At 44.5% G+C, this 16999-nt stretch overlaps 1 protein-coding gene and 1 long non-coding RNA gene across 5 annotated transcripts in view; one reads left to right on the plus strand and one right to left on the minus strand.

The window, feature by feature from the left end:
* Nucleotides 1-256: 256 nt before the first annotated feature.
* The window catches only part of RPIA (ribose 5-phosphate isomerase A), a 76158-nt gene continuing 59415 nt past the window's right edge, over nucleotides 257-16999 (minus strand). For 3 of the 4 annotated variants that reach the window (XM_086700624.1, XM_086700626.1, XM_025927087.2), the window contains 6 exons: nucleotides 13643-13702; nucleotides 11275-11339; nucleotides 9766-9834; nucleotides 8902-9043; nucleotides 6599-6698; nucleotides 257-1185 (listed from right to left, as the gene is read on the minus strand). In XM_086700624.1, coding sequence (XP_086556750.1) covers nucleotides 1088-1185; nucleotides 6599-6698; nucleotides 8902-9043; nucleotides 9766-9834; nucleotides 11275-11339; nucleotides 13643-13702 — 534 coding nt within the window. In that variant the 3' untranslated portion in view covers nucleotides 257-1087. The remainder of the gene's footprint in view (nucleotides 1186-6598; nucleotides 6699-8901; nucleotides 9044-9765; nucleotides 9835-11274; nucleotides 11340-13642; nucleotides 13703-16999) is intronic. The other variant, XM_086700625.1, reaches the window with a different exon arrangement.
* Nucleotides 7257-16468, plus strand: LOC112864029 (uncharacterized). The gene is made up of 2 exons (XR_003223945.2): nucleotides 7257-7688; nucleotides 16148-16468. It is a non-coding gene; the product is annotated as an uncharacterized LOC112864029 (long non-coding RNA).

The following is a 16999-nucleotide window of genomic DNA, read 5'->3' on the forward strand; positions in this document are numbered from 1 at the left end:
GAACGCTTGGGGATAATCTGCGACTTCTGTTCAGCTCAGTTATCTTCTATTAACAAAGAAAATAGCGTTTGACAAAGGTCTGTGGAATAAAATTGACATCGAGCTCTCTCAGAAATACAGGAACTATCAATCTGGTCTTTTTGGCTCAAGATTTCTCGAGTAAATTCCACCCCTTATCAAAAACCCAATGTACGCCGGGGAGCCAAACTGATCCCGATTTTACTTCAAAATGACTGCAAACAGTAAAGACAAAGAGTCAAAGTGGCACCACACTGTTTTATTTCAACCCTCAAACAGTCCGAGGAGATGACAGCTTCTGACGCCCCATGCAAGTAATAATAAAGGAAGAGAAACAGTAACAAAAAGACAAGTACTTAAAAGTATTTCACATTTCACAGCAGTGCTTTGGCAGGACTGGCAAGTATTTCTGGCCAATTGCTTCCCACAACAGGGGTCTGAAGGAACCCCCAGGTCTTAGCAAAAGAACCACATTTTCTCCCTGACGGTTTACACTCTGAGTCACTCTACACCACACTGCTCCACTCGCCAGACTTCTGTAAACCTCACCTTAAAATATGTACTTAAGTATTGTACGTGATCACAACAAAAACTAAAGACAAGACAGCGTGGTAGAAAAGTAAACTCTAATGTTTCCAGTAAGGCATCAGGGGAATCACTGCTGGCTGGGCCCTTCATTTCACCAGTTTAAAGGAAAGTTTTGATTTACGTTTCTCAGCAAACCCAATATTCAGATGCTTAACCAGCAGGCTCAAGTTAAAAGTTTAAAAGACAGTTCCCTTTTTTTTTTTTTTTTTTTTTGGTAAATGTTTCATATAAAACATGAAATCAAGTTCTACTTTATTAAAAAAAACAGTATTTTTAATAGTAAAAATATATAGGTTTATATTTCTCTTTTTAAAAAGACATTAAATAACAATACTTCAGAAGACTGGATTTAACCCCCCAACCCCCACCCTGCCAGCTGTCTATCTGGCACAGAGACATTAAGGCAAAGGCTCCTGGAGAGGCATGTCCACCTCAGCTGTGGGCCGGGGGCTCAAGGTGAACACAGTTCGCTCCTGCACGGTCAACAGAAAGGCTTCTCCCTCATGTTCACGGAGCCGTCCTGCATCCCGAAGTAGACTCTCTCAGCCATGTTAATGAAAAGGCCTGTGTCCACCACGCCTGCAGGATGAAGGATAAAAATAAGCATTAAGTTTCAGCTCCCCAAGGCATGAAGGGTCAAGGATAGTAGGGTCGGTAAGGGCAACCACCATTAGCAGCACTGGACAAATGACAGGTCTGAAGTCTTTCCTTCCCAGGACAATGAAAAGAGATTCTGATCATTTTTATTTATTCTTACAATCCCTTTCTCCCCTGCCATCTTTGTCCACCCAAATGTGCCAACTTTTTACCTACCTCAGGGCCTCTGCTCATGCTATTCTGTTTGCTGAACTAGTCGTCTTTGAGCACTTCAAAGGAATGGTGCTTCTCTTGTCCTTCAGGCATCAGATGACAAGTCTTCTCTTCAGAGAGCCCCTCCATTGACTAAGTAACCTCCACTCCCACTTGTTATTTTTTTTAATTGCAGTATAGTTGACATACAATGCTAGGTTAGTTTCAGGTACACAATATAGTGACTCAACAATTCTGTACATTACACAACGCTCACCACGGTTAAGTGTAGTTTCCATCTGTCACCATATAAAGTTATTATAATATCATTCACTATATTTTCTACCCTGTATTTTTCATCCCTGTGCCTTCTTTATGTCATAACTGTTTAGACCTCTTAATCCCCTTCAGCTATTTTGCCTATTCCCCTATGCCTCGTCTCTGGCAACCATTGGTCTGTTTCTGCTTGTTTGTTTTCTGTTTGTTCATTTGTTTTATAGATCCTCCATGTAAGTGAAATATGGTATTTGTCTTTCTATGACTATTTCACTTCGTAGAATACCTCTAGGCTCATCCACATTGTTGCAAATGGCAAGATCGCTTTCTTTTTTATGGCTGAGTAACATTCTATTGCACATATACACCAAATCTTTATGCATTCATCTCTCAATGGACACTTAGGTTGCTCCCTATCTTGGCTACTGTAAATAATGCTGCAATAAACATGGGTGCATATATCTTTTCAAATTAGTGTTTTCATTTCCTTTGGATAAATACCCAGTAGTGGAATTACTGGATCATGTGATGCTTCTATTTTTAACTTGAGGAACCTCCATATTGTTTTCCATAACGGCTGCACCAATTCACATTCCTACCAGTAGAGCTTGAGGGTTCCCTTTTCTCCACATCCTCGCCAACATTTGTGTTTTTTTAACATCTGTTATTTCTTATCTTTTTGATTCTAGCCATTCTGACAGGAGTAAAGCGATACCTCTTTGTGGTTTTGATCTGCATTTCCGTGATGATGAGTGATGCTGAGCATCTTTTCATGGTGATTGTTAGCCATCTGTGTGTCTTCTTTGGGAAAATGTCTAGTCAGATCTTCTGCCCCGTTTTAATCAGAGTGCTAGTTTTTTGTGTTGAGTTGTAAGAGTTCTTTATATATTTTGGATATTAACTCCTTACTGGATACATCATTTGCAAATATGTTCTCCCATCAAGTAAGCTGCCTTTTCATTTTGCTGATGGTTTCTTTCACTGTGCAAAAGCTTTTCATTTTGATGTAGTCCCAATAGTTTATTTTTGCTTCTCTTTCCCTTGCCTGGGGAGAAAGATCCAGAAAAAAATGTTGCTAAAGCCAATGTCCAAGAGACTACTGCCTATGTTTTCTTTTAGGAGTTTCATGGCTTCAGGCGTCCTTAACCCACTTTGAGTTTATTTTTGTGTACGGTATAAGAAAGTGATCCAGTTTCATTCTTTTGCATGTAGCCGCACAGTTTTCCCAACACCATTTACTGAAGACACGGTTTCTCCCATTGTATATTCTTGCCTCCTTAGTCGTAGGTTAATTGACCATAGACGCGTGGGTTTATTTCTAGACTTTCTATTCTGTTCCATTGATTGATGTGTCTATTTTTGTGGCAGTATCATACCGTTTTGATTACTACAGCTTTGTAGTATATAGCTTAAAATCTGGAATATCTTCAGCCTTGTTCTTTCTCAACACTGCTTTGGCTATTTACACTCCCAGTTATTTGCGATCACACTATCGGCCTTAGAAGTCTCCCCCAGAGTTCAAGAAGACATTTGCAATGCATATATCCAACAAAAGATCCGCATCAAAATACGTAGACAGTTCTCCCAATCAATAAGACAGACAACCTAGTAGAAAAACGGGCAAAAGACTTAACGAGGTCTTTTGTAACGAGGTACGTTACAAAAGAAGCTATATAAAATGGCCAGTGGACATAAAAAATGATGCTCAAACTAATTAGTGAAAAGAGAATGCAAATATTCACCAGAATGAACATAATGAAATTTGACTAGAATGCAAAGACACTTCCACTCACTGACAGTGGGAGGAAATTGGCAAAATCATTTTGGAAAACACCTGTTAGTGCATCTTCTAAAGCTGAATGTATTCATACCTAACAATCTAGCAATTCTACTCCTAGGTATATATGCAATTGTTAGGCACACACATAGTCATCAAAAGACACGTATAAGAATGTTCACAGCAGCACTTTTTCTAATAGCCTAAAACCAGAAACACACGAATGCTCATCAAGAATAGAATCTCCAGACACTTTTTTTCACAAACAGAAATACGATGGAATACTATTCCGTGATGCGAATTAAATGTATGCAACATTTACCAAAAATATTTACATATATACATACATGCCACAATGAATAAAACTGTTCAACTATCAGGAAAATAAAGTTTGATGAACGAGTGTGTAGGGAAAATTGTTAGAAGGGTAAATTGGTGCAATCCATGGAGGGCAATTTGGCACCATCTGACAGGAAAACATGGAGGGAAAGAAGGAAGGGACTTTTCACTGTTTACTCTTGTAACGTTGAACAATGTAAAATAAAACGAATTTTAAAATTAAAACTTCGCAAGAAGTCCCCCAATACATAAAGAAACAAAATCATCTATCGGTGATGAAAAGCCATCAAGCAGAAGAAAAAGCTGCCGAAACCTAGAGGTCGCTGGCACGGCCCTGCACCAACCCAACTAAAGCCTCCCAAAGGAAGCAAAGTGGCCACATAAGACCCAACAATTCTGCAATACGAGGTGACAGCTTCCTCCTAAGCCAAGAGAAAGTCAAACCAGGTTCAGAAAAGGCTTCGAAGAAAGAGTAGAGAGGAAGGACAGGAGTTGGTCTGATCTCAGAGCACCTTTGCTCGGGTTACTGACCATGCCCCAGTGGCAGAGAGGGCAGAGGTGGCTCACTGTGAGCACAGGGGCAAGAACCCGTGAGCTTTGGCCCTTCTATAGAGCTCTGTGCTCTGGGTGGAACCCAGTGGAACAGCCAACAGAGCGAGTAAGCAGCCAAGCACCAGTCCAGCTGTCCTCTGAGTGTCCTCTCTCACACACACACACACACACACACGGGCAAGGGCAGGGCGGTAGGGGCAGACAGGGAACCCTGTCCTCTTCCCTTCCCTGGCTTTTAGTCCAGCAGTAACAGACCAGATGAGGAAAAGGGGAGAGAATGGGAGGAGGCAACAAGCCACATCGATGCTTCTGGTGGCATCGTACTGAATAATTTAACATCTAGCCTCTCTTTCCTCATTTTCTTTGGTTTAAGTTTCTACTAAGATTCTGAACTTCTCCAGGCTGTAGCTTCTACTTAATGAGGCAGAGGGCAAATATCGGAGAAACTTCCTCACGAACGACAGCTCCAGGTCTCAGTAAGCCAAGAAAGGTCTGAGTAGGAGCAACAGAGCTACGTAGTGGGCACTGCAAGAAATCCACCTGCAGGGGCACAGTGCCCACACTAGTGAGCAGCTTCCTACACCGCCCCCGGGTCTATCTGCATTATCATCAGGGGCAAACGCTCCCATTTTACTAACAGCGACTAGTGACCTCTACATCGTCTTTTCCTCTTGCTCTCTTGGCTCATTACTTCTTCCATTAAATGAGAACACTAAGTGAGAATAAGCATAATTCATCTTTTGTGCTTAATAAATCTGCTTAAAGATAGTCAGTCTAAAACCACAGACTCCAGTAAGAATACTTAGCTCCTTATTACATGGCTTTTATTCACACCATTTTCATTCCCAAATAGCATGGATAACTTAAAATCTAGGATGTTTAATTAATGGTGACAATACTATCCTTCCTTCCTGGGGATTTATTCATTCAACAAACACTCCCTCCCTTATGTGCTAGGCACCATTTTAACTCATTTAATCCAACAATCCTATGAAGTAGGCACTAATATTAGCTTCTTTTACAGAGGAAGAAATGAGTCACAGAGACGTTAACTAACTGCACAAAGGTCACACTGCCAGAGTGAGGCTGGGTTAGGAACTTGATCCAGGCAGCCTGCTCCTACAATCTGCTAAACTGACCTTACCTGCCCCATTAGCCAGTTCTGGCCCAAAACTATGCTATGCCATGAAATATTCCCAGTCAGAATCTTAGTCTCTCAATACCGTATGATTGGTATTTCTCACATCTGCTTCCTCCATCTGATCCCCTCGCCGGGGCCTTCAATACTCCTCTGGCCTGGGGACAGGACTACCTTCTACACTGCCCACCCAGCCTTACTTACCCGGGGCCCCAGATCCCTGCTACAAGCAGTAGAGGCTCTCCCACCCCAGTGTTCATGTCACAGATGCCCCTCCTCAACCTGGCACTTGAGGAAGTAAGGACTAAAGCTTCAGGGTCTAGAGGAAAACAACTCAGGGCTCCCCTCTTGGCACTGCAGCCCTTAGGCAAGTCGTTGAACCTTCCCTGATCCCTGTCCTCCTCTCTAACTATCTCAGCCAACTGGACGGTTTGTAAACACTTCATGCAGTGTCTAGATTACGCTAAGGCAGAGGTCAAAAGCCACCTCTCTCCCATGGGACTTTCCCACATTCTCCAAAGGAATCAACCCATGTGCACTCTAGACTCCTGGTATTTCTCCAGCAAATGTAGCACATTCTATCTTATTCGTAGGCATGGCTTCTACACAGCCACACACCGCTTTCCAAACCAGGTATACATGAACTTTCCTTGAGAAAGAGTCATATTCTAGAAGTGGGAGCATTCCCTGTAACATGCAGCACAGCACCTGGCCTGTGGTATGTAATTAATGAGTATGGGTGAATGGTGTCATTTTTCCCCACTGCTTAAGAAGAGAGCCCACAACAAATCAGAGAGGCTACAGTTAAGCTTCTGGAAGGGAAGGCTCTATCCAGAGGGGGTGTGGTTATTTCAACCCCCCTCTGACACTCCATCAGCTCCAGGCCTATCCCAGTTGGAATGGGTTGTGAAATGCACAACCAACAAAGCTGCTAGGTAAGCAAGAACTGTTCCTGGGGGCAGCAGAGGTGTGAAGTCAGAAACTCCAAGCATGGTACAAAGGAAATTCTTTTCAACCAAGTCTTACAAAACCCCACACCATTCGTGCCTCCTATAGCCAGAGGTGGGGGACAGTCACGAAGTGCTTGGGTGTCTATGCTCGATAAACACCACTCATGTTACCTGGGATCATTTTGATAGCTGTGTTCACTTCACTCCACTTATGCACCCGATCAAACTTCCAATCCAGGATAAAATTTCCATTATCCGTCACGACGGGACCCTAGAAGGTAATTTTCCATATTTACCAAGGATATAGATATAGGTGGGCAGGTAAGTGAAGGTGATGCCCAAATACAAGTATCTTAATGAACCCGCTCCAACCAGTACCCCCATCTCATGCTTTCTAGAAGGCAGTGCCATGAAGAAGTAATGAGCAGGAGCTCTGGAATCAGAGCTGCAGAGGCATAGAGGAGGCTCAGAAGAGCCATCAACTTCTGTGAGCCTCAGATTCCTCAACTACAAAAAGGGGATAATGATACATACTTTATAAGGCAGCTTATGTATAAACCATATGGGTAAGCATTTACCGCAATGAGGGCTCACAGTAAGGGTTCAATAATTCTCAACTATTGTTAGAATGAAAAACTACAGCAACAGACTATCAACAGGATGCAACATTCTCACCGCTTCACATTAAGCGCCGGGTAATGCAAAATAAGGCAGTGCTATCGTACCCATGGCTTCCCCAAGCAGGCGCTCCCACCAAAACAGGAAGCAGAAATGGGTTCTGGGGTCAAAAAAACCCAGGGGATGTTCTGCATAGAACTTGTTTGTGTGACTCGTCATGCATTTCTGTCCAGAGCCGCACATACGTAATCGTGGGGGGCTTAGCTGGCTTGTGTTCTGTATCTGGCCTCTGGATCAGAATTGGCCCTTCTGTTCCTGATGCCAAGAGGGATTTATAAGCCTCCCATGCCTCCTGAAGCCAGACCTGGCTGGTCCCCTGGTGGATCTGGGAGGGAAGAGGAACAAACAAATGCCCAGGCTCCTAAGATTGTGAGATATGACAAGAGAAAAAAAACCCAGCTTGCTCAGGACTGCACTTAGACAAACTTAATGTGTAGATCACACATGGATGGTATTTCTACTGCCCTGGTGGCAATAGTTAGTTGGAAGCCTCACCCGAGAGGAGGACGCTCTGCCCAGGACCCTCAATCGGGACTCCAACTGGGCTGTTCACTGCGCTTCCCCAGCCAGAAGGCTGCAAGTTGTGAGTACCCGATTTGATGTATTAACCCGTCTTTGTCCTTCTCTTCCTCTTTATGTTTACTATAATTACTTAATTCCATAAATTCCTTTTCCCTTATAATTAGATAAAACTTACCTCCATGAAAACAGAAAGTGCGGCTACCGTGAATTACTATTATTCAGAACAGGGGGTCGTTCTAGTTACTTAATCTAAAATTCCTCCACAGCTTTGGGAACTAGAAGGCATTTGGGACCACAAATGTTGACAGAACCCTACAGTCACAGGCAAGGAAACTAAGCCTCCCTGTCGACAGGAGGAAGAGGGGTGGGAGTTCCGTGAAGAGCCCCCACGAAGGCAGGAGGCTGGGGCTCTTGTCTGGAGTGACGGCAGCCATGACAGAGGACCTCCAACAGTCTCCTCCAGGCTCTTCAGCTACAAAGGGAACCACGCTCAGAGCTCTGTACAACCACTAGGATTAGGGACTGATTTTTTTTTTGGGGGGGGGGGGGGACTGATTTTTAAAACATCACAAAAACACCAGGAAAAAAAACCACACCAATATAAAAATTCATCACAGAAGAGTCAGAGAATTTGTTTTCTGTATCTTTCAAACTTGTTATACACTTATGTCAATAATCACAGTTCATTTTTTGGGCTATCACTTTTGCTTGTTCGGTTATTTAAGTGTAAGAGAAAAAAAAAGTTCTATGTAGCCCACTCTAAAAGCTGAAGAGAAACATTTTGGACTAAGTTTCTGAAGCATATTCCTAGAGAGGAGTTCATATCCCCCAAGAAACTCAACTTCTTGTCACATTTAATAACAGAACAAAGTAAGAGGAGAAAAAGAAAATGACACTATGAAACCTAAAATACTTGCTGCCCGGTGTGGAGGGCTTCCCAAAGCCCATCTTTAGCCACTGTTAATCACGATGGTCCAGGCCGCAGGTACAAAGGTCAGATCACCTGAGGATCGTCAGACCCCAAAGGACAGACAGAAAGAATCACTCCCCGACTTGTACAGGGGATATGCACTGCATTAAATGTAGTCTTCTCTACACAAGTTTGAATATAGAAACTGGTAAAGCCAGTACTCTAAAAATAAACCAATAACCTGATTAAAAATAGATAAATAAAAGCTGACTACCCAGCCTAGGCACAGAGGTCCTAACAGAAGCAAAAAGGACCCCACAATGAGAGCCTGGAATGCCCTTGAGAAACCTCCCTGGCCACTTACTGCCTTGTTGACAGCCATCCGAAGTTCAATCATGCCCCCAAACTTCTGGGTCACAGCTCGGCTCACTGGGACATAGGCCATTGGGATGACCTCAATGGGGATTCCCTTGTGCCACTGATCCCCAAGGTTCTTTGAATCTTTTCTGAAAAGAAAGTCAAGAAGTACAATAAATATAAATAAGCTCAATGACACAGATAAAAACCGAATTCAGACACAATGAGAGGACAAGAGAGGTCAGCAGAGACAAGAACACAGGGCTTCAAATATACTAGCTATATTTTACTATTTAAGAAATGAGGTATTTGAAGTAAATATGACAAAAATGTTAAAAGCGGTTATGACTGGCTTGTGATTATTACACAGGTATTACTTATATTCTTTCTACAGCTATAATATAAGTACATACAATTTTCTTGTTAATTAACATGCTCAGCATAAGCGCCTTCTATCAGATTCCTTGAAGGAGAATCTGAGAGCCTGGTCAAAGGCGATGCACAACACAAGTCACGTGTGAGCCCAGAGGAAGCAGGGCGTGCTGAGTCACTGCCCGTGGGCAGGGCCTGTCCTTCCTCTGAGGCTCCCTGCAAGGATCAAATGAGCAGTACATGAGGACGTGCTCCTGTCACAAGAGTGACAAGCGGTTAAGCCGTTTCCCCCTCCTTCAACGCACGCGTAACACAGCAGTATCTACCTTCAGCATGAAAACAAAACAAAATCCAAGACACGGCCCTAAGTCCTAGCCATCAAGTCTCAGAAAGTCACACGGTCCTTCCAGTTCTCTATTTGCTCCTCCATAAAATGGGGATGAGGCCTGGGGTCTGATCTACCTCCTCAGTGGACAGCTCAGAACACTGAATGATGTACCTGAAGTCGGCAATCACGATGAAGCGACTGGCATAGCCAGCCACAATTTTCTCCTGGGTCAGGCAGCCTCTGGGGATGGGAAGAGGCAAATGAACACAAGGTAGGACACAAACTCAATTTGAAAACTAATGTCAGATACAACAAACCCAAATCCACTTAATGAGAAACTTAATTTTCGATTCTTAAAGGAAGATCCCCAACTCCATCATGCTGTGCAACGAACTGAACTGTGTCCCCCTCAAATTTCATATATTGAAGCCCTAAATCCCGATGTGTACTTGGAAGGTGGGGCCTCTAAGGAAGTAATTATGGTTAAATGTGGTCATAAAGGTGGGGCCCTGGGTCTGACAGGATTAGTGTCCTTGTAAGAGACACCAGAGAGCTCACTTGTTCTGTCTCCACCCTGTGAGGGCACTATGACAAGGCAGCCAACAACATGCCAGAGTCTCCAGAACTGTCGAAAGATGTCTGTTGTTGAAGCCACCCAGTCTATGGCATTTTGTTAAGGCAGCCGGAGCTAAGAAATGCACTATGAAAACACAAGCCTGTCTGTGTCTGGGAGAAATGGTTCCCACTCAGGCCAGGCACAATCCCATCTAAGATGCATCTGTGCTCAGGGAAAAGTCATCTGAATCTGAGCATGGCATGAGTGGAAGGGTCTATAACTTGAGAAGGACAAGCTTTGAACAACCTGTCTTGTCCACTATCTGCCATTTGGGAGTGATGAAGCAGAGAGAGCACGGTGAAATATTAAACATATTCTGTGTCACCCCACAGTCTGCTTGATTATGAGAACTGGCAGAACAGGCCTTCACCTTCTTCAACTCACCATTTCCTTCCCTCCAAATCAACACTGAAGAAACACCCAGGGGTGCCTTGGTGGCTCAGTCAGTTGAGTGTCTGACTTTGGCTAAGGTCATGATCTCAAGATTGGTGGGTTCAAGACCCATGTTGGGCTCTCTGCTGTCACCACAGAGCCCACTTCAGGTCCTCTGTCCTCCTCTCTGACCCTCCCCCACTAGTGCTCGCTCACGCACTCTCTCAAAATAATCTTAAAAAACAAACAATACAAAACAAAAAACCACCCAAGAAATGCTTTCCAAATGAATGAATAAATATATAACCAAGCACTCACAGAGCTTAAGAGAAGCTTTAAAACAAAGATCACACACTCCCCTGCCCACAGACCTAATAATCTAGCCCCAACAATATATTTGGCTTAATTTGTACAGTTTTTAAAATCTGAATCAGCAGAAGAATGTAGATACAGAGAATCCATTAAGATGAATAACCTCACCAAAGAGGCCCAGGTTCCTAGTCACCAGACTGCTTCTCACGACTAGAAATGCCAAGCCGGCTCTACAGCCAAAGGCCATCGACTTCCTAGTACGAAGAGAAGCTGGCATACATTACGGTGGCAATTTGTTTATTCTGTCCTCCAATTTGCTTTGCTTTGCTAAGGATGAACTGGCAGATACTCTTCAGCAAGAAAGTCCCCACAACACTTACCCACCGCCCTTGATGAGATTGAGATCAGCATCTACCTCGTCAGCACCATCAATTGCGAGGTCGATCTGCATTGGGGGAAGGAAGGAAAGACAAAGAAACTACTAAAAGTCTTGGGAGGTAAGGCTCTGTGCAAAGCTTGGACATGGAATAGCTCATCCGATCTTTAGCAGCCCTATTAGCTACTTTTAGTTGTTCCCATTTAACCAGTCAAGAAACTGAGGCTCTAAGAGGTTAAGCTAGTCCACTAGGGTCACCAGGAAACAAACAGGAGGCCTGGAAACCACACTGGGTTCCGCTTTTACCCATGACATTTCACTGCCTTTTCTTATTGATGGGCTTCTCTGTGGATGAGCTAGAATTATTTGAGAGCACACAACCCCAACATGGGTGACATCACCCCCAAGTAGAAAAAAAGATACACAGTACATCTGTGGCATTAAAATTTCATGGGGGGGGCTGGGGGGCTCAGTCGGTTAAGCATCCAACTTTGGCTCAGGTCATGATCCTGGGGTTCATGGGTTCGAGCCCCCATGTTGGGCTCTGTGCTGACAGCTCATAGCCTGGAGCCTGCTTCGGATTGTGTTTCCCTCTCTCTTCCCCTCCCCTGGCTCGCACTCTGTCTCTCTCTCAAAAATAAATAAAACATCTTCAAAGAAACTTAAAACTTCACTGGAGGGGGGCAGCAGAAAAAAGGCTGAGAAACGCTGACTCAGAAGCCTCCATACTAGTCTGGCAAAAAGAAAGACAGTTTCAAACAGACACAGAAAACCCAATGTATAGTTATAAAGCTGACACACATTGCACATGATCCGCAACTGGACACTACCTGAGGCACCCCCACTGTGATCCCCCCCAAAGCACCTGTCAGGGCTTGTCCACTGCCACCATTAGGAAATTCCACCACCAACCAAGAGCAGTCAGGGGCAAAATGGGTTCATTTATCTTTTGAAATGTAAAATCAAGGAAGCTATGTACTTCTCTTCACTACTGACCTCCGCAGGAACAAGGTGGGAGTGTTAAGCATGGTTATTTAAAAGACCAGTACAAAAAACCCTCAGGGTACAAATCAGTTCAAGTTGCTTGGCCTGGCACAGGCGGCGAGCTTACAGAGCTTCAGCGGCACCGTGCTTCCACCCGTTCACAGATCCTGCCCTTGGTCTGAAGAGACAGCCTGCACCGCTTCTCCCTGCCCCGCGCGGATCGAGGGCCAGGCCACACCAGGGCGACTCTCTGGGGCCTGGAAGGCCACAGCCTTCTTTGCAGGAGCCGCAGGCCCGCCTTCGGCCCACACCGCTCTCCTCACAGTGTGGAACGCGAATTCACACGGTGCCCCGCTCTGCCCACAGAAATCCCCCAACAAGCCCTTCCCATGGTTCCTACTAAGCCCTCGGAGGCCCACAGGTACCAGGACGACACAGGTTAGTAGACCATCGAGTCCCACTCTGCAGTTTGGTTTGCGAGCTGCCATAACCCCTCCCCACTCTCCCGATCCAACCGCTTCCACTGTGCGCCAACGTATTCTACTCACTCAGTCCCTGCCACCCCAGCCAGCCTGGGCACCGTCCACGTATGCCACGGGCCGGCCTGGAGTTGCTCCCGTGGCTCCCATCTACTCCTCTCTGGAATGCCGTCTCCTGCCCTGGCCACCTCGCCTTCAAGCTCTGCTCAAACTTTACCTCTCCCCACAAAACCCTTCTAAGGAGCACTGCTCCAGAGCCAGAAGCATCCAAATTCACATTCAAGCTCTCTACCAGTTACAAAAGGTGTGGCTCTGGCAAATGGCTTGTCCTCTGTGTCTTTTTCACATCCGTAAAATGGGATAATGATGGTATGCACCCTCAAGACTACTGGAGGTTAAGTAGTTTAATATGGGCATAGGGCTTAGCACCATACCTGGCGCACAGGCAGGGCTCAGTAAATGCTAACTGTGAGTATGCTGCTCACTCTCATCAACTCAGTCTCCTCTGTGTTTAACCACCTTTGCTGTAACATAACACCTAACTGTAATCTGTTTTCAAATGTCCGTGGCTGCCTCAGAAGATTACTTCTTATCTCCACTTAGTGGTAAGCTCCACGGGCTCTTACACTTCTGTACCAGGACCACAGGAAGCCCTGGATCCACCCAGGGTTTGTCCAGTCCCCCCTCACCACACTCATACTGAGCCCTCAGGGTTAACCACAGGGAATGTACTGGAAACTAATGACCTCTTCTCTAGTGACCTCAGCCAGATTTAACATTCAAATTCCCAGGAGAAAATCTAGCATGACTCACTGACCTTTCTCCAAGACTCAACAAGATATTGAGTCCATGAACAAGGGACAGCCTTAAAAAAGGAGACCGAAAGACAAAGCAGCCCAACTCTCTTACCTCTGGGTGTCGGTCCAGGTCACTGAGAGTTAAGCCATACTGCAAGATGAGCTGACGGGCCTACGGAGGACAAGAAAAAGCACCCACAATCATTTACTCTGAGCACGTGGCAAAGATTGTCAGGATTCTTTTGGATTTAAGTGTCAGACACGGAGTCCCAACCAAGGCTCTCTCCCAAACCCAACTGTGCCCACTAAGAGTAGGAAACACAGCTTTAAGAATGGCAAACTAAGTTAATTCGTCCCGGGAGCCAGAAGAAGGCAAAAAGCATACAGTGAAGATCGCCAGTGCCAGGCTAAGAGTTCCTCCTCCGTGATCTGCTATTTAAGACAATGCCATGGGGGCACCCGGTGGCTGGGTTGGTCGAGCATCCAACTCTTGATTTCGGCTCAGGTCATGATCCCAGTGTCATGGGATCAAGCCCCGCATGTGGCTCCACGCTGAGTGTGGACACTGCTAAGATTCTCCCTCTCTCTCCTTCCCTCCCACCCTCTCTCTCTCTCTCTCTCTCCACCCCTCCATCCCCTACCCCACTCACACTCTAAAACATAAAGAAGTTCAAAAAAAGACAATGCCATGGACTCCTAAAGCTTATGGTAATACAGTATTAAAAAAAAAAAACAAAAAAAAACAAACAAAAAAAAACTTCCGAAAAAAGGAACTGAATGGAGAGAGTGATTTCCAGGCTATAATGTTGAATAAAAATAAGCAAAAGGGGTGTCTGGGCATCTCAGTCAGTTAAGCACTTGACTCTTGATTTCAGCTCAGGTCATGATCTCACACAGTGACTGCGATCAAGCCCCATGTCAGTCTCTGCGCTCACAACTCAGAGCCCGCTTGGGATTCTCTCTCTCTGCTCCGCACCCACTTGCATGTACATGTGTCTGCTCTCTCTCAAAATAAATAAACTTAAAAAAATGTTTAAAACTAAAAAATAAGCCAAAGAATATATCCACTCCGCAGAGTGTATTAAAGGCAGGATGACCAGAATGGCTAAGTGAAGAGCTCAGCAAATGGAGAACACCACACTGGGAAAGACCTGGGATTTACTTTATAGACGTGCCTCATAATAACCTTTCAAAGAGGCTGACCAAAAACAAGAGAGCAGTGATTACTGCTACCACATGGCCCTGAGTGGGATTTATAGCTGGAATAAATACACCTTGAATCTTCAAGTATGACCACCCAAATCCAAGTGATAAGGATCTGTATTCATGTCATTGCTTACCATAAGCAGAGGGACCAAAGGATAAAAAAAACTTTCTCCCAAAGGCATGTCTTGAAAATATTTTGTTTAAAATGAAAAGCACCTGAGATTAAGAATCAGAAGGTCTCAACTCTAATCTTAAATGAACCAGCCACATGACCCTTGACAAGTTTTCTTGGGATGGATGAAATGACCAATGTCAATCTTCAAATCCAAAATCCTAAGAGTCAAACCAAAAAGATCCTGGAATTTGCAATATATGGGCCTTGTTGGGATCCTAATCAAACAAACTATAAAAAAATATTTTTAAACAATAAGATAAATAAGGGGAAATTTAAACCCTGAACCCATGGTTCTTGGGATCGAGCCCTACACTGGGTTCTATGCTGACAGCATGGAGCCTGCTTAGGATTGTTTCTTTCCCTTTCTCTCTGCCCCTGTTCTGCCTGCACGCACACATGCAACTCTCTCTCAAAAATAAACTTAAAAAAATAGCCAAGGTAGAGGAGAATGGGGTACAGATAAAAAAAATTGGCCATGAATTGGTGATTACTAAAACTGGGTGATGGGCACATGAAAGTTCATTATGTGGTTCTTTATCCTTTTTGAGGTATGAAAATTTCCATATAAAAAGCTAAAATAAAACACTGACTGAAAGTAGCAAATTCAAAACAAAAATAACTCCATGATTCTGGGGAGCCTGGGTGGCTCAGTCGGTTAAATGTCTGACTCTTAATTTCAGCCCTGGTCAATCTCGTGGTTTGTGAGTTTGAGCCCAGCATCGATTCTTGGGATATTCTCTCTCTCTCTCTCTCTCTCTCTCTCTCTCTCTCTCCCCTTCTCTGCCCCTCCCCTGATCTCTCTTGCTCTGTCTCTCAAAATAAATACATAATGAAGGGAGAATACAATAAACATGGTATCGCAGAATTATTCCTCAGTTCCTAGATTTCTCCAAAAGTAGCGCTGAGAAACCATCCTAATTCCAGACCCTAAAGCTATAAGAACAAGGGGAAAATCTGGAAGGTAGCCTCTGAGATGACCATCCCACCTCTTGGTCTTCATGCCTTTGGATAATCCCTGCCCACAGAGTCCCAGGGTTGGTCTGCGGGACCAATGGCACACAGCAGAAGCGATGCAGATACTTCTGAGATTGGTTTATAAAGAATGCCGGGGAGTAGGTAAGGGTGGCATGCTCTAGCAAGATCTCTCCCTCCTCCCTCCGCCCCCTCTCTTATCACACACAGCAGGGGAAAAGGTTGCCATGTCCTGGAGACACTAACAGAGCCTCTCCCAAACAGCCTGTGAAGAATGAAGGCCTGCAACACCCACATGACTGAGCCTGGAACCACAGCTGAGTCTTGAGATGACCGCAGCCCTGGCCAACAGCTTAACTGTAACCTCATGAGAGACCGAAGCCAGAACCGCCTAGCTAAACCACTGCGGATTCCTGACCTTTGGCAACTACTGAGATAATAAATGTTTGCTGTTAAGTTGCTAAATTTGGGAGTAATTGGTTCCATAGCAACAGATATTGAATACAGATGGTGTTAGAAAAATGATACAAACTGCACAGAGTTCAATGTGATAGTCTACCATGCAAATAAAACTGTGTGATGTACTATGATTTCCTATTAATCTTATGTACTTTATTTTTTTTTTTTTTTTTTTTTTTTCAACGTTTATTTTTATTTTTGGGACAGAGACAGAGCATGAACGGGGGAGGGGCAGAGAGAGAGGGAGACACAGAATCGGAAGCAGGCTCCAGGCTCTGAGCCATCAGCCCAGAGCCCGACGCGGGGCTCGAACTCCCGGACCGCGAGATCGTGACCTGGCTGAAGTCGGACGCTTAACCGACTGCGCCACCCAGGCGCCCCAATCTTATGTACTTTAGAAATACTAAACTGCATTCAGATATATAACATAAAAAAACTGGATGTCAGGAAACTGGTCTACCAGGATTCCTAAGGAAAAAGTCCTATACAAATATATCATTTTAATTCACCATTTCCTAAGCTCAAAGACTGCTTGCACCACTGGACAGTGCAAATGTTCCATGAGGATGTCTTCTTTGTCCATCTAGATTATAATCAGAGTATGAGAGAGCACATTTTACATACTCTTGCCACCCTACAGCAGTTAGCATCATTTGA

Source organism: Puma concolor, chromosome A3, assembly GCF_028749965.1.
Source record: "Puma concolor isolate L17-30 chromosome A3, mPumCon1.1.hap2, whole genome shotgun sequence".
Classification (NCBI taxonomy): Eukaryota; Metazoa; Chordata; class Mammalia; order Carnivora; family Felidae; genus Puma; species Puma concolor.